General features: G+C 43.8%; 1 protein-coding gene across 1 annotated transcript in view; it reads right to left on the bottom strand.

Annotated features, from left to right (window-relative positions):
• The window catches only part of LOC146196834 (uncharacterized), a 31,010-nt gene extending 22,025 nt beyond the window's left edge, over positions 1-8,985 (bottom strand). The window contains exons 1-2 of the mRNA XM_084598558.1: positions 8,804-8,985; positions 4,115-4,156 (exon numbers count right to left, since the gene is read on the bottom strand). Of these exons, the coding sequence (XP_084454684.1) occupies positions 4,115-4,156; positions 8,804-8,849 (88 nt within the window). The 5' untranslated portion in view covers positions 8,850-8,985. The remainder of the gene's footprint in view (positions 1-4,114; positions 4,157-8,803) is intronic.
• Between the last annotated feature and the right edge of the window lie 8,991 nt (positions 8,986-17,976).

Raw genomic sequence — 17,976 nt, 5'->3', positions numbered from 1 at the left:
AACAAACCCCACACTCGTCAACATGCTCTCTATGCACATGTATGTGGCGTCCTGTGCTGTGCGAAGTCAGTGCACGTTAAAGAACCCCAGGTGGTCGAAATTTCCGGAGTCCTCCACTACGGCGTCTCTCATAGCTTGAGTCGCTTTGGGAAGTTAAACCCCACAAACCAACCATCTATGTACATATCATCTGACCACAAGAACTGAGATATCATACTGCCGTTTAAAATGTCTGCCTTCAACACCGCAACACATGAAATGACCGGCTACAGCCCGTTCTTTCTTCTATATGCCCGCCCTCCTCTGTATTGTCAATGTCTACACACTATTCTTCTTTATTCCGCCCATGCATGACGAACCGTGCTTGGCCGAAACTCTTTTTCGGGCCGAAGAAGCTCGCCGTCTCGCCCGTTCGCGAAATCTCGCTTCGCAAGAGCGTTCCAAAGCTCGATACGACAGCCGGCATAACTATGTTTCTTACGCCCCTGGAGACTTAGTGTGGCTTTTGCGACTTCTCCGGAAGCGTGGTTTAGCCCAGAGAATGTTGGCGCATTACGTTGGCCCTTACGTTGTGCTCGACCGCGTCAGCGACTTGAACTACCGAATAGCACTCATGAGTCATGACAGCAAGTGGTCGTTGCTCAGCGACACGTTGTGTTCGGCCGCGTCAGCGACTTGAACTACCAAATAGCATTCATGACAGCAAGTGGTCGTCGCGCTTAGCCGCACATTGTGCTCGACCGTGTTAGCGAATTGAACTACCGAATTACACTCATGACAGCAAGTGGTCGTCGTTCAGCCACAACCGGAGTTGCCCATGCAACCCGGATGAAGCCGTGTCACTCCCGTGGGAACAAATAGCTACCTCGCCCGGGTTGCTCGGCTGTCCAGGGGGAAAATGTAGCAGTCCTGAAGAAGATGAAGCTGATAGCACAAGTCAAGGGAAAAGACGTTGGGAAAGACTCTCGGGCCGGACGCGCAGCCATTGACCAGCTGATCTCCCTGCCCTCTCGACCTTGTTGTTGTTGTTCAGTGCTCCGACGTCAAACCCCCGTCGTAACAATAGGTTAAATACCCCACACTCAGCCACAGTTAGTGATTCAGTCGGTCTTTTTTAGTATGCTCAAGTGAGGAATTCTACCATTATTATTAGTAAAAATGGAGGCAAAATAATTATTCAATAAATTCGCTGATTCTATAGGCTCTCTCCTTCTAGGGCTGGATTATCATCATGTCTTTTGGGATTGAGGTAGTTTAAAGATTTTGTTTGGGGATGTTCTTATAAAATTATTGAGGGTACTAGAAAAGTAGAGCTGTTCGGCACCCTTTATTCGGTTTTTCATGCTTTGAATTGCTAGAGTAAGTTTGTTTCTGGTTTGTGCACAGGATCTGGTCTTCAAAGATTATTTGAGGCGATTAACTTTGCGTTTTGCATGTATGATGTCGCGAATAATCCAAGGGTTGCGTCCTCCTATTTTTTACTTCATATATGTTACGAACTTTGATTCAATCGTTTTAAAAGCGTTCCATATTTAATCAATATCAGTAGATACATCGTGTGCAAATTCACTAAATGAGCTGTACTCGAAGAAAATATGATCAAGGACAGTAGTGTCATCAGCTTTAGTGAAATCTAGGAAAGTAGCTTTCGGGTGCAAGGAAGAAAGCGTATCATAAAGGGGGACGCTACATAAGGTTATTGTGTGGTCAGAGATACCATCTAGTATTTCTACATTCGTATTATCAAGAGGAAAGCAGCCGCTCAGAAATATAAAGTCAAATATGTTATGCGAAGATCCTTGTTCACGTGTTGGTTGGGTAACAACCCGATTGAGATTAAACTGCAGCATATTAGCTAAAAGAGTATATGAAGAAGTGGAGCGATGTTGCAATGTGGGACATATGATATCTGGGAGGTTAATGCCAGCGAGCAATATTAATATCTTTCCTATAAGATAACGTTGCATGTAACGTTGTAATGATAGCATGAAGTCATGATCATATGAGATGCCTCGATAAACACAACCTACTACAACAAGAAAATGACCAAATATCAGTTTGAAAAAGGTTGCCTCTACTCCTTCAACATCATGAAGATTATGGAGTAGTAATTTTCTATTTATAAAAATGGCTACCCCACCACCTCAAGCTTTTCTGCCCTTGCGAATTACTGCGTAGTTCGGGGGTGTAACCTCAATAACCATGATATCGGCCATGAGCCGCATTTCGGCCACGGCCATCCCGCTGAGCAACTACTGAATCGTGTTTGTTTAGGATGCACAGTGTATTTACGTTAGCAAGCGCTATTTCCTTTTGTGCTAATAATGGAGGGGGGGGGGGGGGAGGAGCTAAGGTTATTGTTTCGGACTGACTGGTTTTTGTGAGTCAGTTTAGTTTCCATTCGCCTTGCGCAGTTTTTTTCTTCATCCCAAACGAAAAGCTCGCCTGTAATGCGTGGCTTATCGAACACCAGAGCTACTTTGTCTCCGTTGTTTTATACACTTTCGCAAGTTCCCACAACTTCTTCCTAATGACCCGTACACGGGCGGAATAGTCTTCACTGACAGAATACTTTGGTCCCTTTAACTTGGAACAGTTTATTAGCATTTTTGATTTCTCGTGAGAGTCAAGCAGTTTGAGAAATACCGATCTGGGCCCGCTTGCACGAAACGATCTTAAGACTGTCTTAGCTAAGTCCGGACTTTACTGAGTCTAAAGGATGGACCGCAGCGCTTAAGACTGAAGTCGAAACTGGGCTTCAGCCCTGACTTGAATAAGTTGCTTGCACGATTATGACTCTAGTGCCTTCTTGCTTAAGACACAAGGACGCCAGGTACCTATAAGTAGATAAATTAGGGAAATACAGGGATGCGCTGGCCCTGTCCCCGCTGTAAGATGTAAACATTCCGTCAGCCTTGCGCTGCGTAAACTCCGTGCCATTGCTTTTTACGGCTTAATATTGTGTTACGAGGTAAAATTCTCAAAGTGGTTGCTGAGGGCGTTCAGAGAAGCCACTCTGGTGAACGCGAGCCGTCTTAAAGTCTGGTTTTACTAAAAACACGTACCGTTTAAGTCTGGACTTAGCTCGGACTTTATCGTGCAAGCGGGCCCTGGTCTTTGCAGTGGAAGATCGACCAAGTCCATGAATTCTTTCAATATTAACGGGATCTAGTTTTGGAATGCCTTTTACAATTGTATCATTGACTATTTTTCCTAGGGCATCACTACCTTCATCTGAATCATCCGCAATATCGTATATTATTAGATTGGACCTCGTGAACGATTTTCTAGGCCATCTATTTTCCTTTCGAGGCTCGCTGTTGTGTCCTTAAGGTTATAAATTCCCTGCACATATGTCGATATTTTGCTATCAAGCTTGGATAGATTCCCAATTTTGCGTCTATGGATGTCAGTGAGATCATCAGTTATAAGTCAGATAATGAGCTTGACATGGACTTGACTATAGGTCAGATAATGGCTATGTTCAAGGCATTATTCCTATGTTTCATTAGAAACATTCATCGTTATTGCTTAACTCAAAGTAGCAATATTGCCGCGAACTGCTTAAATCTTTATTTGTTCCTGTTCGACAGCCGCTAGTATGCGGCCTTATCATTTTTATTCTGGCGCGCTTATCAATTCTGTATTCCATGTTTGTTCATGCTCGTTGTCGCGATAAGACGCGTTATCATTTTCTTTGTCGCGAACGATGCGCCGAGATCTGTCTCGAAGATTCCGATCACTCGCGTATATTTCCACAATGTTCCAGGTTGGGCTACAAGCAGTTCGCGACGTTATCTGGATTGTTCTGAGCAGCCTTTAAATTCAGCATTGACGAGTGCGACGGGCATTCTTTGTTCTACGATCTACGAGCACGTTTGTTGCTATCGCCGCCGCCGAGTTGCTTAGTTCTTTTGCGGGCGCAAGTCAGCCCAATAAAGAGTTAATTTCAGTACCATCAAGCCTGTGTCTTCTTTTGATGTCAACGACCTTGTCACCACTACGTGACAATATTCAATTTGGATGCACACATTATAGATAACTACGTATATTTACAACGAGTGATGCGATTTTCTTTGGCAGTTTTAGAAAAAGCATTGAAAGAGACACTTACATTCCTGGTTCAGCTCCGTACGTTCTAGGACGGCAGTGTGGGCTGCACACAATAAAAGAGAATGAATTATAGATTGTTTTTCACGGGCAAGAAATGCTTGCGTACTAACAAGTGTGCACGGGCTGGGTTGGGTTGTGAGGTTTAACGTCCCAAAGCGACTCAGGCTATGAGAGACGCCATAGTGGAGGGCGGAAATTTCGACCACCTGGGGTTCTTAAACGTGCACTGATATCGCACAGCACACGGGCGCCTTGCTTGTCGACTCCACCGAAAAGCGGCCGCCGAGGCCGGGATTCGATCCCGCGTCCTTGGAAACAGTAGTCGAGCGCCGTAACTACTGCGCCACCCCGGCGGGGTAACAAGTGTGCACGGTTTGTCGAGTAGGCACTGGACTAGAGCGTCAAAGTACTTGAAACGGCACTTGAATAAGACAATTTTATGCGATTTTGCAGTTTCAGAAGGACCGTGCACGTCATACAATGGGACTACGACGAAGTCCTAATTGTTCACGTCCAAGAAATTATGCGTTTCTTTCCCCAGTTTCATCAGAATTCATGAACTCAAAAGGGCCATTTTTTTAAACCTATACCAGCTACACCGGTAATAGCAAATCGCCAATACCTCCAGTGGTTTTTTTACTACAATACTGTAGCTGGTGTAGGCTAAAAAATTCCTTAAATTGTAAATATCCAATTATGACAACATTGTATGGAGAGCTGACTATACTGAAAATGCACAGACGCGATTGCCTAAAGGCAGCTCTGTCGAAAATATTATAACGATGAATAAAACTCGCATGCCCATCGTTTTTTGTTTGGCAAATTGGCCGCTTACCGGAGGATCATCTTTGAAGCCTGTACTTATCTTTCATTCTTCATTGAAAAAAATTATTGACCCCTTTTAGAGCGCTTTTTCTTTGCACTGTAACTCACATGTCGTTCACTTGCGCTTTTCACCTTGAGCCGCCGGAGCGGGCCTAGCGCGAACACTTTTGCCCCTGCCCCTTCCCGCCTCGTTTTTTTTTTTTTTTTTTTTTTTTCGTCAGTGCACTAACAGGGGCCTGCGAGCAGTTGGACCGATTGGGGACATGGAGGCTGTCCACTGTGATACCACTTGACTAGCCGGGGTTTAACTGCTCCTCTCGCGCTTGGTTGCTGAGTCTCGCCGTAGATGAGGTGTGTACCGGTCCGAGTGCGTCACTGTATCAGCACAAATGGAGTCTGGTCGTATCCAGCCTATATAGCTCGCCGAAAAGCAGCAGCGAAGAGAAAGCATGATCGGCTCGAGGCAGAGTCCAACGACGGGAGAGAAGCTCGCATAGAAGATAAAGCAGCATAAGCGTGTAGCCAAGCTTAAGAGAGCTTGCGTTTAGACAACTAGATTTATTTGGTATAATCTTCTGCAATGTTTTGCTTGACCACTCCTTTATGTGATATAATTACTTTTTTGTTTTTGTTTTTGCTGGAACCGAGAAACAAACCGCTTTCAGAATATGCACATGTAAAGCAGGTTCAAGAGACTTTAATGCTTTATTCCTGTTATACGGGATAATGTGTACACCTCGTTCAGGAGTCGGGAAAAATCCTGTTTGGTCGTCCAGATCATGACTTCACAACCATATATATGACCTCAATTTCAAACACTTTAAATTCAAATAAAACTAGCGAATCGGGGGAGGGTCCAGATGAAGCCAAAATTGTCGAGGAGGTTTCTCTAATGGGATTACTTTGGAAAATAGAATGAATTCAATACATTAAACTTGCCGCCTTGGGGTTCGAACTCAATTGTTCGAACTCTGGGGCTCAAGCTCTGCATTCCAAGCTAGCATGGACTGCACTTTTAGCTACTGAGCCACTTTACACACCTTTAGCCATACGTTTCAAAATGATTTTCAGGGAAAATTTAAATGATCTGCGGAAAAAGCTGGGTCACTCAAATTGAACTGGAGGGCAGCAGCCATTTTTTTTTTTTTTTGGCTCAAAGAAATTTCAAAGGCAATAGCTTCGTATTTTTCTTGGCATGTTAGTTTTGGATTCTAAGAACATTTGAATTTTTATATGAGTAGAAAAAACTGAACCAAGTCACTTGCCCTGTTTCCAGCTTTTCAACATTTCTTTATGATATCACTCTATGCAAAACTACATGACAGGGCATCTTTTTGCATTGTTGTCCAGTACATGTCGGTAAGGTAATGTATTTACGTGCTTGGTTTTTAAAGTGTAAATTTTTTCTTTCAAGATATACCGTAACACATTACTTAGTGAGCGAATTTTTGGCAAAATTCTATGTCATTTTCGCGCGTAGTAGCCGGACTGATTACATATATGTGCACGAGTATGGAGTTGACAATACGTTGGATACTGCTTTCGTAGTGTCTCTAAATGCGTATTAGGCAATAATGACTATATAGTGCTCCTGTTTCCAAACTTTGTGCATCAAACCTATTTTGCCTAAACGGGAACTGAATATACAATGCTGCTTAGCTTCCGATTTGTGTTTGCAATCGGATCCGTTTCGATTTTGAGTACCAGCGCGTGGTGACATTACATAACCTCGTAAATTGGCTGAGGTGAACAATGTATCAACGCCAGCTATGATTTAACTATAGCCTAACAACGGCAGCGGAACGCTTCGAAACAAACACTTTCCTGCTGCGGATTCTTGCCACTTCAATGCGGAAGCTTGCAACATATTTTGGTGGGAAAGTGATAAACGACCGGATTGGACCGCATTTTAAGAAGTATACGAAATGGGTGGCAGGTCTCAAGCGGCCATCTCTTAGGACAATCTTCAAGGAGAGCTCGTGTAGTTGTGCACTAAGTTCACTTTTCTCACGAGCACTGTAAAGGAAGTGAAACGTGCGGTAGATCTCTTCACTATCGATGTGATACGGACTAATCCAGAATGTACAATGCTATTCCTCACGAGCAAGGGGCTTAAAGCATTCGTGTCAAGTTCAGGTCCGCCTTGGACAAAGTCCAGGGCTTTTGAGTCTTCAAGGCAATTTAGGGAATACTCGCAAGCAAACGTTGTAGTATACAGAAGAGTGGCAAGCCATTGAATGCCCCTAAGTAACGAGAGGAGAAAATTGAGCGAGCTTGAAAGGATTGGCTCTTCAAGCTGTGCGAAACACGAGACGAAGTAGAAAAAACAAGGGACGACACGATTGCTCTCTAATAAACCAATTTTTTTATTTATGGAAGGGTTAGTATATAGGTCCGTGGTTTAATTCAATTCAATTCAATTTATTTTCAACTCGAGGTTGAAGGCCCTCAGGCGAAAAAAGCTGTTCTAGAACAGCTTGAAGAGTTGTGTTTGGTGCCTAAATAGTAACGGTTTTAGAAATAAAACCAAAATGAGCTGTTAGTTCTTCCACTTCGTCTCGTGCTTCGCGCTGCTTTAGATGATTCCTAAGTTAACACGATCTTTGGCCGTCGTTTGATCTTGAACGCTCCTTTTCAGCGCACATATTCTGAGCGAGATGTGGTATACTATCGAGATCATCCCTCTAAAGATGATGCTCGTAAGCTACTATTTTCATAGATTTAATACAGGTGTATAGATAGATGGTATTTATCATGGGCCGTCCTCAGACGTAAGTGGGTCTGGGTCGACATAATTAAATTTCACTGGTATACTGAATCACACTTTCTCGCGTCCAGCAGTTCTGGTCTGGACCCTTCAAGGAAAGGCCCCATTAGAAGCCGGTGTGACCTCCGACACCACCTGCAACACATTGCCCACATAAGTGGCAACTTATTTATTAATGATCAAGGATCGTTTGTATAATAAAAATATGCAAGTTTAATTTCTGTATGAATAAAGATTTAGAACTCATTCACTGCCTACGATTTCTAAATTAACAAATTGTGTTAATTGTTTTGTAAACGGCCTATCCTCTCAATTCGTTCGTTATTCAGGCCTACTTTTAGTTTTGCAGAATTATGGTGTATTTTTCCGGTGCTCGATAAAAGAAGCTCATCTTTTGATAGGTGCAACGAAGGTTTGCAACAATTCTATCTATTTATTGCTTCCTGACAGGGGCATAAGAAGTGTCTAAAAAGAGGCCTAACAGCACTATTTTTCTCGCGATTTCTGATGCCAGAAAGCATCTTCTCCTTTTTCTCTGCGGAAGCAGTAAATGATGGTATATGTTGAAGAACAGCTTTAAATATGCTACACTTCAGCTTCGAACATTTTTACTTTGTGTTCCAAATCTTTTTTTTTTCTTTTGCAATTTTGCTGTCGATATTGGGCACAGGTGCTAAATTTGAAATCCTTTACACTTCAGTTGAAATGTGTAGTGCCTAATTTTCTCCTTCCGATTCAGTAGTTTCGAACATTCATTTTCCGCAGCTAAAACGTAGTTTTTAAGTCCTTAAGAATACGGTATGTGCCCATTAAACACCATGTTTCTTCCAGCAAAACATCATTTGTCCTCTGGTTTCAATAGTTTCTGCAAGTTTACATATAAAAAATTCACAGCGTTCTTCTAATTAATCTGAACTGTTGCAGAACCTTTGCGTCGAATTTTCTGGTTTCTTAAGAGTGTTCAAGGACATTTTTCTACCACTCGCTTTCTACAAAATGTCTTGCCTGCTGTTAACGTTCTGGCAGGCACTCGTGGTTACTAAAATAATACCAAACACCAAATTTTAAGCCAAATACTGTACAAAGAACTCTTCTTACCTGTAACGAAAAGTCCTATAACTGTACACACAGATAAGGGGAACATCTTGACGCGGAGACGTCCGAAGGGAAATCCTGCCTTCCAAAGGATCTGCAATGGAGCCACCCGCTTGGTCGTATTGCTACAACGGCCCTCACGCCGAGAAATAAATTGGCTTGTGCCCAGCGCAGGAGCCCGTGCCTCAAGCGTATGTGTGCAGATATGATTGGTTGGCCGTAGGTCATGCTCGAGTGACGTTTTCTTGCCCAGTGGTGACAACCGACCTGGAAATGAAGAGAGCGCATTAAGGCTAAGCTGCGATATTTCTAGCTCTTTGCAAAATGTCAATGCGACCGCACCATGTATTCAAAAGGTTATATTTGAGCGAAAAAGCAGCGCGCACTCACCTATGAAGTAGCACACGGTATATATATATATATATATATATATATATATATATATATATATATATACTGACGAATATGTTTTGTACTTTCTGCTAGACGAAAAGGGTCGTAAGAGCACGAAATATATGATTAATGCGTGGCGGTAGACGTAAGGCTTTAAATTAGATGGTTGAAAACAAAGTCGAGTTCATGGGATAAACTTTTACTTTAAAAATAGTAGTGACTGTATAAGTATGCAAAAGCACACAATGAATTGACTCGACTTCATCTGTTGTGTTGTCGCAAAGAAAAAAAAAAGCACCCACAACACAGACGCTATCATATTTACAGATGTAGTTCTTTTACGGAACTTCGTAGACATTGTTTATGTCAGAGTTGTCGGCTGCGGTTGTAATGGAAACTGCTTCTTTTAATTTCTTGCTTATAAGAAGGCGATCTTAGCGGGCTATGTGAGCCTTATGGGTCTCAGATCAAGGTGCTGTTATTTATGTGACTCCCTTAGTGCAGGCTTTGCAACTGGTGACGTGAAACACCCATGGGAGCGGTATGCCCTGCCTTGGTGTCCGATTGGCCAGGAAAAAAATTCCTATGTCTGGTAGCAGGTCAGTGATGATAATGGGGTTCATGTACAACATTTATTTCGACTGGCAAGACTTTTGTCCCGCCTGGGAAGGGTCCTGACTTCAGGCCTCCTGCGGTGGCTGTCGCAAGCCTGGCCTTGCCTACCAGCTTGTGCTGGTCATCCAGCTACGACCTGGAGAGCACGGCTTCCTGTCGGGTGGCGTGGGGTTGGTGATAATGAGGACTGCCGGGCTGAGTTGGCATTCATACTTGGCAGCGCGAAAAAACAGGACCAAAGTGAAAGAGAAGACACAACACGGGCGCCGACTATCAACTGAATCTTTTTTTGTTACAGAAAAGAAGCTATATAGGTGCATTAAACCAGAAAATAAAGAAAAGAAAACACTACCCTTACTTTCACATCTGCGATAAGGAGCCACTATCAATTTAAATCTACATGGCCTGTAAACAGACATCCACTGCACAAAACAAAAAGGAAAGAAATGTATAACCTTCCCCCCCCCCCCCTCCCCCTTCTTTCCTGTACTGGGCACTCGTACTGATGAAGCTACGTAAAACAGCTATCTCGTTATCAAGCACGTTAACAAAAGGTGATGCGACACACGCCTCCGCTTCTTTTTTGATCATGTAAGCTTCCTCGAGCTCACGACATATTGAATTGACATGTCCAAGGGATGTGGCGCAAGAAAGGATATTCGTTATAATGCGGGCAATATTTAGGGTAGAGTTTGAGGAGTAGTTTGTGCATGACGCTTATCAAGATAGGCGTTTTGGACGCATGTAGCAAGATTAAGTCCCCGGAGCGGCCTAGGAGGTGACGAATCTTGTATTCTGGAAGGTCAAGAAAGTCCAGTGAAGACACATGCTGGGACCAGGCCACTGACTTAGCATTTCGAGGTAGCCAGCATGGCTCTCCCATTGTTCGGCGCTAGGCGTCAGCGTGTCGCGGAAACAGCCAGCCCGAGCAACTCTGGGAGCAACTGGATGACCTCCGGTGCAACCACCTCAGGGTCACGTCGAGAGGACAAGAGACGCCCCGCGAGACATCCTTAATCCCCTTCATGAAGACCCAGAGCATTGGGAATTAAAGGGCTCTCATCAATGGCTTCCAAACAGCTGTGCCTTTTTCAAGAGCGGATACGACGTGTCTTCTAAAGAGTTGTATGAATATTGCTACAGCGACTTACTGGGCTCAACCAGACGCCCGACACATGCGTCTAAGAAAGCTTGATCGAACATTTAAATTTACTGTTCCGCGTGATATTCCGCGTCATCAGGCATGCTTGATACATCGACTTCGTTTAAACGTGGCTTTCACGCGCAAGTACTTACATTTAATTGGACAGATGGACTCACCGGAATGTTTAACTTGTGGCATCCCAGAGACTGTGGACCATGTATTATTGGTGTGCCCAGAGTATGCGAACGAAAGAAATGTGCTAGCTGCTTCCTTGAAGCGTTTAGACAAGAGGCCTCTGTCGGAGGAACTGCTGCTGGGCGCTTGGCAGGACAAGGGGAAGGGCATCCAGGCAGTGCGCGCTCTTTGCCGTTATTTGAGCGCCAGTGGACTTGATTCACGTTTGTAAAGCAAGCTGCTGTGTCTGTATATATATTTCATATGCCTTCTCCCACATCGTCACCCATCATGACCTTCTTTCTTCTCTCCTTCCCCTTCCCCAGTGCAGAGTAGCAGGCCAGATTTGAATTATTCGGGCCAACCTCTCTGCCTTTTCCTATCAATAAATCCATCTATCTATCTATCCACCCCTTTAGTCACGCCTGCACCTGTCAGGACTCGGGATGGACGCGCCCTTGGAGGACGCATGAGCCTCTCATGGCGGCCTTCTCTCATTCAATCAAGATCTTGCTGGAGGCATGTCAGCGGGCATGCGTGTGTGTGAAAGTGCGCCAGAATGACGTGTTCAAGTTACTCTCCCTCGGCTGGCCCACCTCCTTCAAGGGACTTTAGGGGACCGGAGCCTTACAAAACTCGGACACGAACGCTACCTGATCAGTAGACCACCTATATCGAAGTTGTAAATATGTAAAATAAATCCAGCTTCCTATTTCCTACAAACACCTTCACTCCGCGGCACTCCAGTGCTGTCTAGAACGGACGTCGTCTTGACAAGAAATGGTACAAACCGCACCGCCACTCGACATCTAACAAGCTAAAATATAGGTGTACGTATTAGTTTTTATCTGCCGCTATAGTCAGTATAGTTTGCGGGATTGTGGTGCCTGTGTAACATTCTATAGGAGACACTGTAATCTACGACTAAATACATGAGTGAGAATGTTATGCATAAAGGCTTAGAAGTGATCTCGTCCGAATATGGGCCTTGTGCAGGCTGTACAATTCATGTAGACGCGGCTTATGCGAGGAACTGGGTGCTTTCTAAAGCGAGAGCGCGGACTGGTATCCAAATCTTCATCACTTCTGCTCAGAAAAGGAAACATCCACGGCATTTTTGCTGTCATTGTGTGACATCTACATTTAGTTTGAAGGCTTCCATCGACTCTTAGCCTCATACTCATGAGCTTTACACATTTATTTATTTATTTTATGTATTTGTTCGATACCGTCAATCTCATCAGTGATCGTAATAGGGAGGGCATTCAAATGCACAGAGGCACAAAAAATAGCAATGATAAATAATCGAAGTACATAAAAATATGACACGATATTATACATAAGAAGATACGTATAGCAATTAAACAAGAATGAGGAGCATGTGACAAGATTTGGGCGGACAAATAATACCACAAGCGAAAACACAAACGGAAGGAATAACTCCGTAGTGACATAAGAACTCAATAGTTACTCAGATATAAGTAGTTGATTTTCCACACGTGTGCTGAAGGAATTTAGTGATGAATTATTAACAATGGATGTGTTCAAGGTGTTCCATTCGCGTATAGCAAGAGGAAAGTATGAATATTTGAAAGTGTCAGTACGGAATGAAAACTCGTTTAGAGTGTGTATGTGATTAATACGTGTTTGTCGCGTTTCTGATTTTAATATGTATCTTGAAGTGTCGGCTATTAATTGATTGTGTATGAGCTGGTACATGGTTTTAAGGCGCGCTAGTTTTGCTCTGTTTTGAAGGGTTAGTAGTCCTGCGTGTTTGAGTAGTTCTGTTGGTGAGTCTGTCAACCTGTGTTTATTAAATATACATCTGACCGCCTTCCTCTGCACTGCTATTTGTTTAATCAGCTTGTTAGTGAAAGAAAACCAAACAACATTAGCACATTCTAGAATTGGTCTGACCAATGTCTTATACGCAAGGAGCTTTGTTTCCGATGGTGCTAGTTTGAGGCATCTGTTAATGAAAAAATAACTGTTTTAAGGCGGTTGATGTGACATTGTTAACACGAGAATCCCATCTGAGGTCAAAGATTATGCCTAAATATAAATTATCTAACGTTAAAAAAAGCCATGCTTTGTCCTTGAGCCATACTACATGCTTGAGTTGATCGTGTTGTACAGGGAAATTAAGTTGTAAATATTAACATCGCCGGCTTTTTTAGCTTTAGGCTACGGAGCAAAGTTTAGAGGTTGCAGTGCAAACGCAATAATATTCAGAAGGCCAAATTCAGCTGCGATGCACCACTACCGCTTAGAGCACCTGTAAATATTGTTATGAATGGGATGTGTTTATTCACAGATGAACGAAAGAGATGGACTCGAGGAAGAACTGGCAGTCAGGCCAACGTCCCTTGCACATCTTCAGCCTTCTCTTCCAACCCCACAGCCACTTTCACTTCTTTCACACAGTCACTACGTAGCGCGGAACAATTTTCCCCGTTGCAGATGAAGCTCGTCCATGAGGAAATCAAGTTGTACGACGCACGCAGCGCTTAAGATGAGCCACGTGGGCTGTTTGGGGGGGTGCGGTAGCGGTGATTGTGGGTGGTAACTTTGGCGATCACATAGTTTACTTCGCTTAACCGAGTAACCACGACGAAGGGGCCAGTGTGGCTTTGCCGATTGCAGAACACCTGCAGGAGGAGTGTTGCAAGACTCTATTCGCTGACATTGGTCACACTTGCAGATGTATCGTTTTGTTGTCTTACACATTTTCGGGTCGTCGTGCGTGGCGAGCAGCACATAATAGCGGAGATTTTCCGGGACAACCAAAAGTAGAATTTCACCATCGGCCGAGTAATTCTTTTTGTACAGGAGTCCATCTTTCGCGATGAACGGTGTAGAACGTGCTCCTGTGTTGGCCGCAGCAACAAAAGGTTGCAACTAGAGGTCATTTTGTTGCTGTCGACGGAAGGTATCTGTATTTGGAAATGGCGTGGAAAGCGAGGCCAAACATTCCTCGAAACCTGACTCTAGCAGTTGGCAACGGATGGCGCGACAAGCAGTCAGCATCACTGTGGCGACGATCACTTTTGTAGGTGATAGAAAAGTCATATTCCTGCAGGCGTCAGGCCCAACGCGTCAGACGACGAAATAGATCGCGTGTAGGTCTATGAGCCAGCATAAAGAATGGCGATCGGTCACGGTCGTAAACGAACGTCCATGCAGGTATGGGCGGAACTTCTGGACGGCAAAGACAAAACTAGACATTCCAGTTCAATTACGGTGTAATTGCTGTCTGACTTCGTTAAGGTGCGGCTGGCATATGCTCGGCATCGCTATGGATCTGTGCTAGCACTACCCCAAGGCCGACGAGGCGACGCCACTAGCGTCAATCTCCGTGGCTGCGGCAGGATCAAAGTGGCGCAAAAGGAGTGCCGAGGTCAGAGCAAACAAACTGCGAGTCTTTGTGCAGAAGGGCAGTTAGGGGATGTGCAAGGTGCGCAAAGCGAGGGATAAAGCGGCAGAAATACGACGACAGTCCAATAAAACTCCGAAGACGTTTGATTGTACGTGGCTTTTCAAAGTGTCTAACTTCCGCGAGCTTCAGCGAATCAGGTCGAATGCCGTCCTTATCTACGAGGAAGCCAGCACAAGAGTTTGTCGTTCTTTGAAGGGGCATTTCTTCAGGGGATTTCTAATCCAAATCCTTTATTGAGTATTTTTATACAACAATACTAGGGCAGGAACAAAAAGTTAGCTTGACGGGGTTCCTGCCTCTGTCTTGGCATGGGTAGAAGACAAAGAAAAACAGGCTCTTCTGTACAGAACAGAATTCACAATGCTGTCAGATCACAGACACTCAAACACAACATGGCGTAATTATGCACTTGTTAGGAAAATCAAATTAACAAAAGCAATAAAAAAATACAGGATATTTAAATGCACACTTTGTACGAAATGACTGTTTGGTATTCAGTGTAAAAAAAAAAAAAAGTTAAAAACGGCAGGTTTATGTGCTTTCTAATATAAGGTGTTCTTTCCATTTTTTTTTTTTGATATTTTATGTATATCGATACTACTTTCTTCTAATAAATTAAGGTATTTCAGCGTGTGGTACTGTAATTTGTGTAGGCCATGACTGGTACGTGAAAAGGGAATTACCCACAATTTCCTTCTTCTAATTAGGTAAGATGTTTCTAGTGTTCTTCTAAGATTACACATGTTTATAAAACTGTTATTGTTATGTCTGATAGCTTCTTTGTATTTTATAGTAAGGTTGAATTCGTATGCTGGCAAAAGTCGTTTTCAGCAAATTTACCAAATAGGTGTAGCTTTTATATAGCTTCGACTTTTGTGATTTGTTACGAAACGCATATTTTACGTGCACTTTGCGGGTCATGTATTGCTTTTTACTTCACTACGTTGCGATGGTTCAGGTTAGTCGCAAATGCAATGACACACAGTTAACCTTGATCCTGCTGCGCTGCGCAACACTAAATGTGCGTCATGTTAGCTGCAGGGCCATGGCTTCGAGCTCCACGCAATCTAGACACTGAAACTAGGTTCCCTCTATTGAATTCATGATGCTTGCGGATGGAGCGCAGCTCCTATTAACTTAAGCTTGACTCCCTATTTCGAGGCATAAAAACTTGCAAGAAAGCTTATCTGGACGTGTTTTTCAGTGTGAAAACTCACGAACAGGACTGGCCCTTCGGGGTAATAATTTCTGAGGGTGGCACCTGGCAAAAGACGCTTGCTTCTTGTAAGCAAAACTAAAACTACTAACCACTGACGACCCTTTCCAGGTAAAATGCTCGGACGACCTTGATAGTTTCTTAAACGACAATTCCAGTAGTGACTTTCCTATGTGTTTGGTCGATGTTAAGGATATATATTATTCCATTCCGCAGGATGAACTAATGGTTTCTGTTGAAGAATGCATAGACACGTACGGGGCGGTTGCCTTTCAAAACGCCTGCAGGATGTCTGCTCAAGCGTTCTTGGAACATTTAACTGTGTACCTGAGGTAGACTTACGTTTTTTGGGACGAAAATGCGTATCTTCAAAAACGCGATGTGTGCATTGGGTCTTGTATCACGACTTTATTCAATTATTTGTATCTGGCTAGAAAAGACAGATCCCTAAACCTAACCGTCGCTCTCTCAGATGTTAACAAGAGTGTTTAGGTATGGTGATGACTACCTTGTTCGTTGTAAAGGCCAAGGTGCAAATCCTCTAAATACCGTCATGGAGACGGGGGTCGCTTTGCGCAAGTTTTACAACCACTTTCCGTCATGCACGAGCTTCCTGCCTATTGGTCTCAGGTTTTTGGACTCGCGACTAGAGTGCACAATAGGGCATACCTGCTGGTCCTACGAGCCTAGAGGGGAGAATTAGCACCACTGCCATTTCATTCGGCTCATTCAAAGCTGACCAAGAGAGCCATTGTGAATTTGTACATGACAAATGCCCTGATGATGAAGTCGTGTATCCATAAAAATGGAAGTCAGCTTTCCTCGTCAAATAGAATGACTTGGAAGTGCGGGTTAACCCCCGCACTTGCTGCTATCAGTTTGCAAGCAAGACCATGATGCGGACTAGGCCCGAAAAGCAGGTTGAGCCAAAGAAAAAAAATGAGGCATGCAGTGGGAATATCTTACATTCACAACGTATCACATCGCCAAAAGAAAATTGGGCGAAAAGCTGGCGTGAATGTTATGATGACCACCCCTAACAAACTCAGAAGTCTGTGCAGACGAGTGAATGATAACGCTGCACAAAAGAAACATGGCTGCTCCATTGAGCACCAAACCTCGATTTAGAATGTTCCACAGGCCTCGTTTATTCGTTTGCAGTGACATTTGGGAAAGGGTATATTGAACAGACCGGAAGATGCATGAACGAGAGACTTCTAGACCATAAAACAAATTTCGAGCAAGTGTCCAGAAACCTGAGGATTCATTGCAGAGACTGTCCGTCAAAAACTCGTGCACATGAGCTCAGCAGATGCAAAGAATCGCCAGACACAAAGAGCACCTGATCCGAGAAGTTATCGAGGCAGCTTCAATAGCGAGGCTGAGGGATTGTTGCTTTAGCACGGTAGGCGTGGGCAAATGCCAGCTGGTAGGGCAGTGTGAAGAGGGCCGCAGGCCTAATCATCCAGTCAGATTAGCAAGCTTGTCAAATGCCAAGCTAAACGTCACATCACCCAGCCTCATGTCTTCTACCATGGCACAAGCATACAAAGCAACGCGTTCTTCTTTACATTCAGTACAGATTACCTGCAAGATGACATATTGCACCTCAGAGAAATCACATACCTAAAATGCGCAAGCAGAAATGGTGAATACAACGGAATCATTACACGAATAGGTCCTAGAAGGTGACGTTAAGTGATAAACAGTTTGTTCGGTCTGCAAATAAATATTGCATGAGTTGTGAGGGCTCAGTCTAGATATTGTGCTCCTCACTCTCATGAATATTTCTCGATTTTCGTTTGTATGAATCTACGTTTTTATTTTTAGCTACTACGGTGTCGGACGGCTATTTGCGTCCACAGCGTTCTGCCTTTCTGAAGTGCTGCGAACAGCTTGTGAATGGCGTATCTACGCACCGAAATGTTCCTGTAAATAAATGCAGGTTCTTGATCCTGACGGAAGCCAACTTTCTCGAGATCTGCCTCGTGTCAGGGCCCACGCCAAGGCGGCTAATCGCGGCCATTCTCTACTCAGCGCTGTTCTCACAAATGATTAAAAAAATCTTCACCACGCGAAAAAAAGGCTATGATAAATATGAAAGTTCTAATTTCCTCGCTTCATGAAGCCAAGAAGGCAATTGGATACCATGCACAACATCTGTTTGAAACAGGCTCTCGCTTAGCTACATTGTGGTC

The sequence above is a fragment of the Amblyomma maculatum genome, chromosome 3 (assembly GCF_055883805.1).
Source record: "Amblyomma maculatum isolate TAMU_Amacu chromosome 3, ASM5588380v1, whole genome shotgun sequence".
NCBI classification, from domain to species: Eukaryota; Metazoa; Arthropoda; class Arachnida; order Ixodida; family Ixodidae; genus Amblyomma; species Amblyomma maculatum.
Note: the sequence above shows the minus strand (reverse complement) of the source record. Positions and strands in the feature narration are given on the sequence as shown.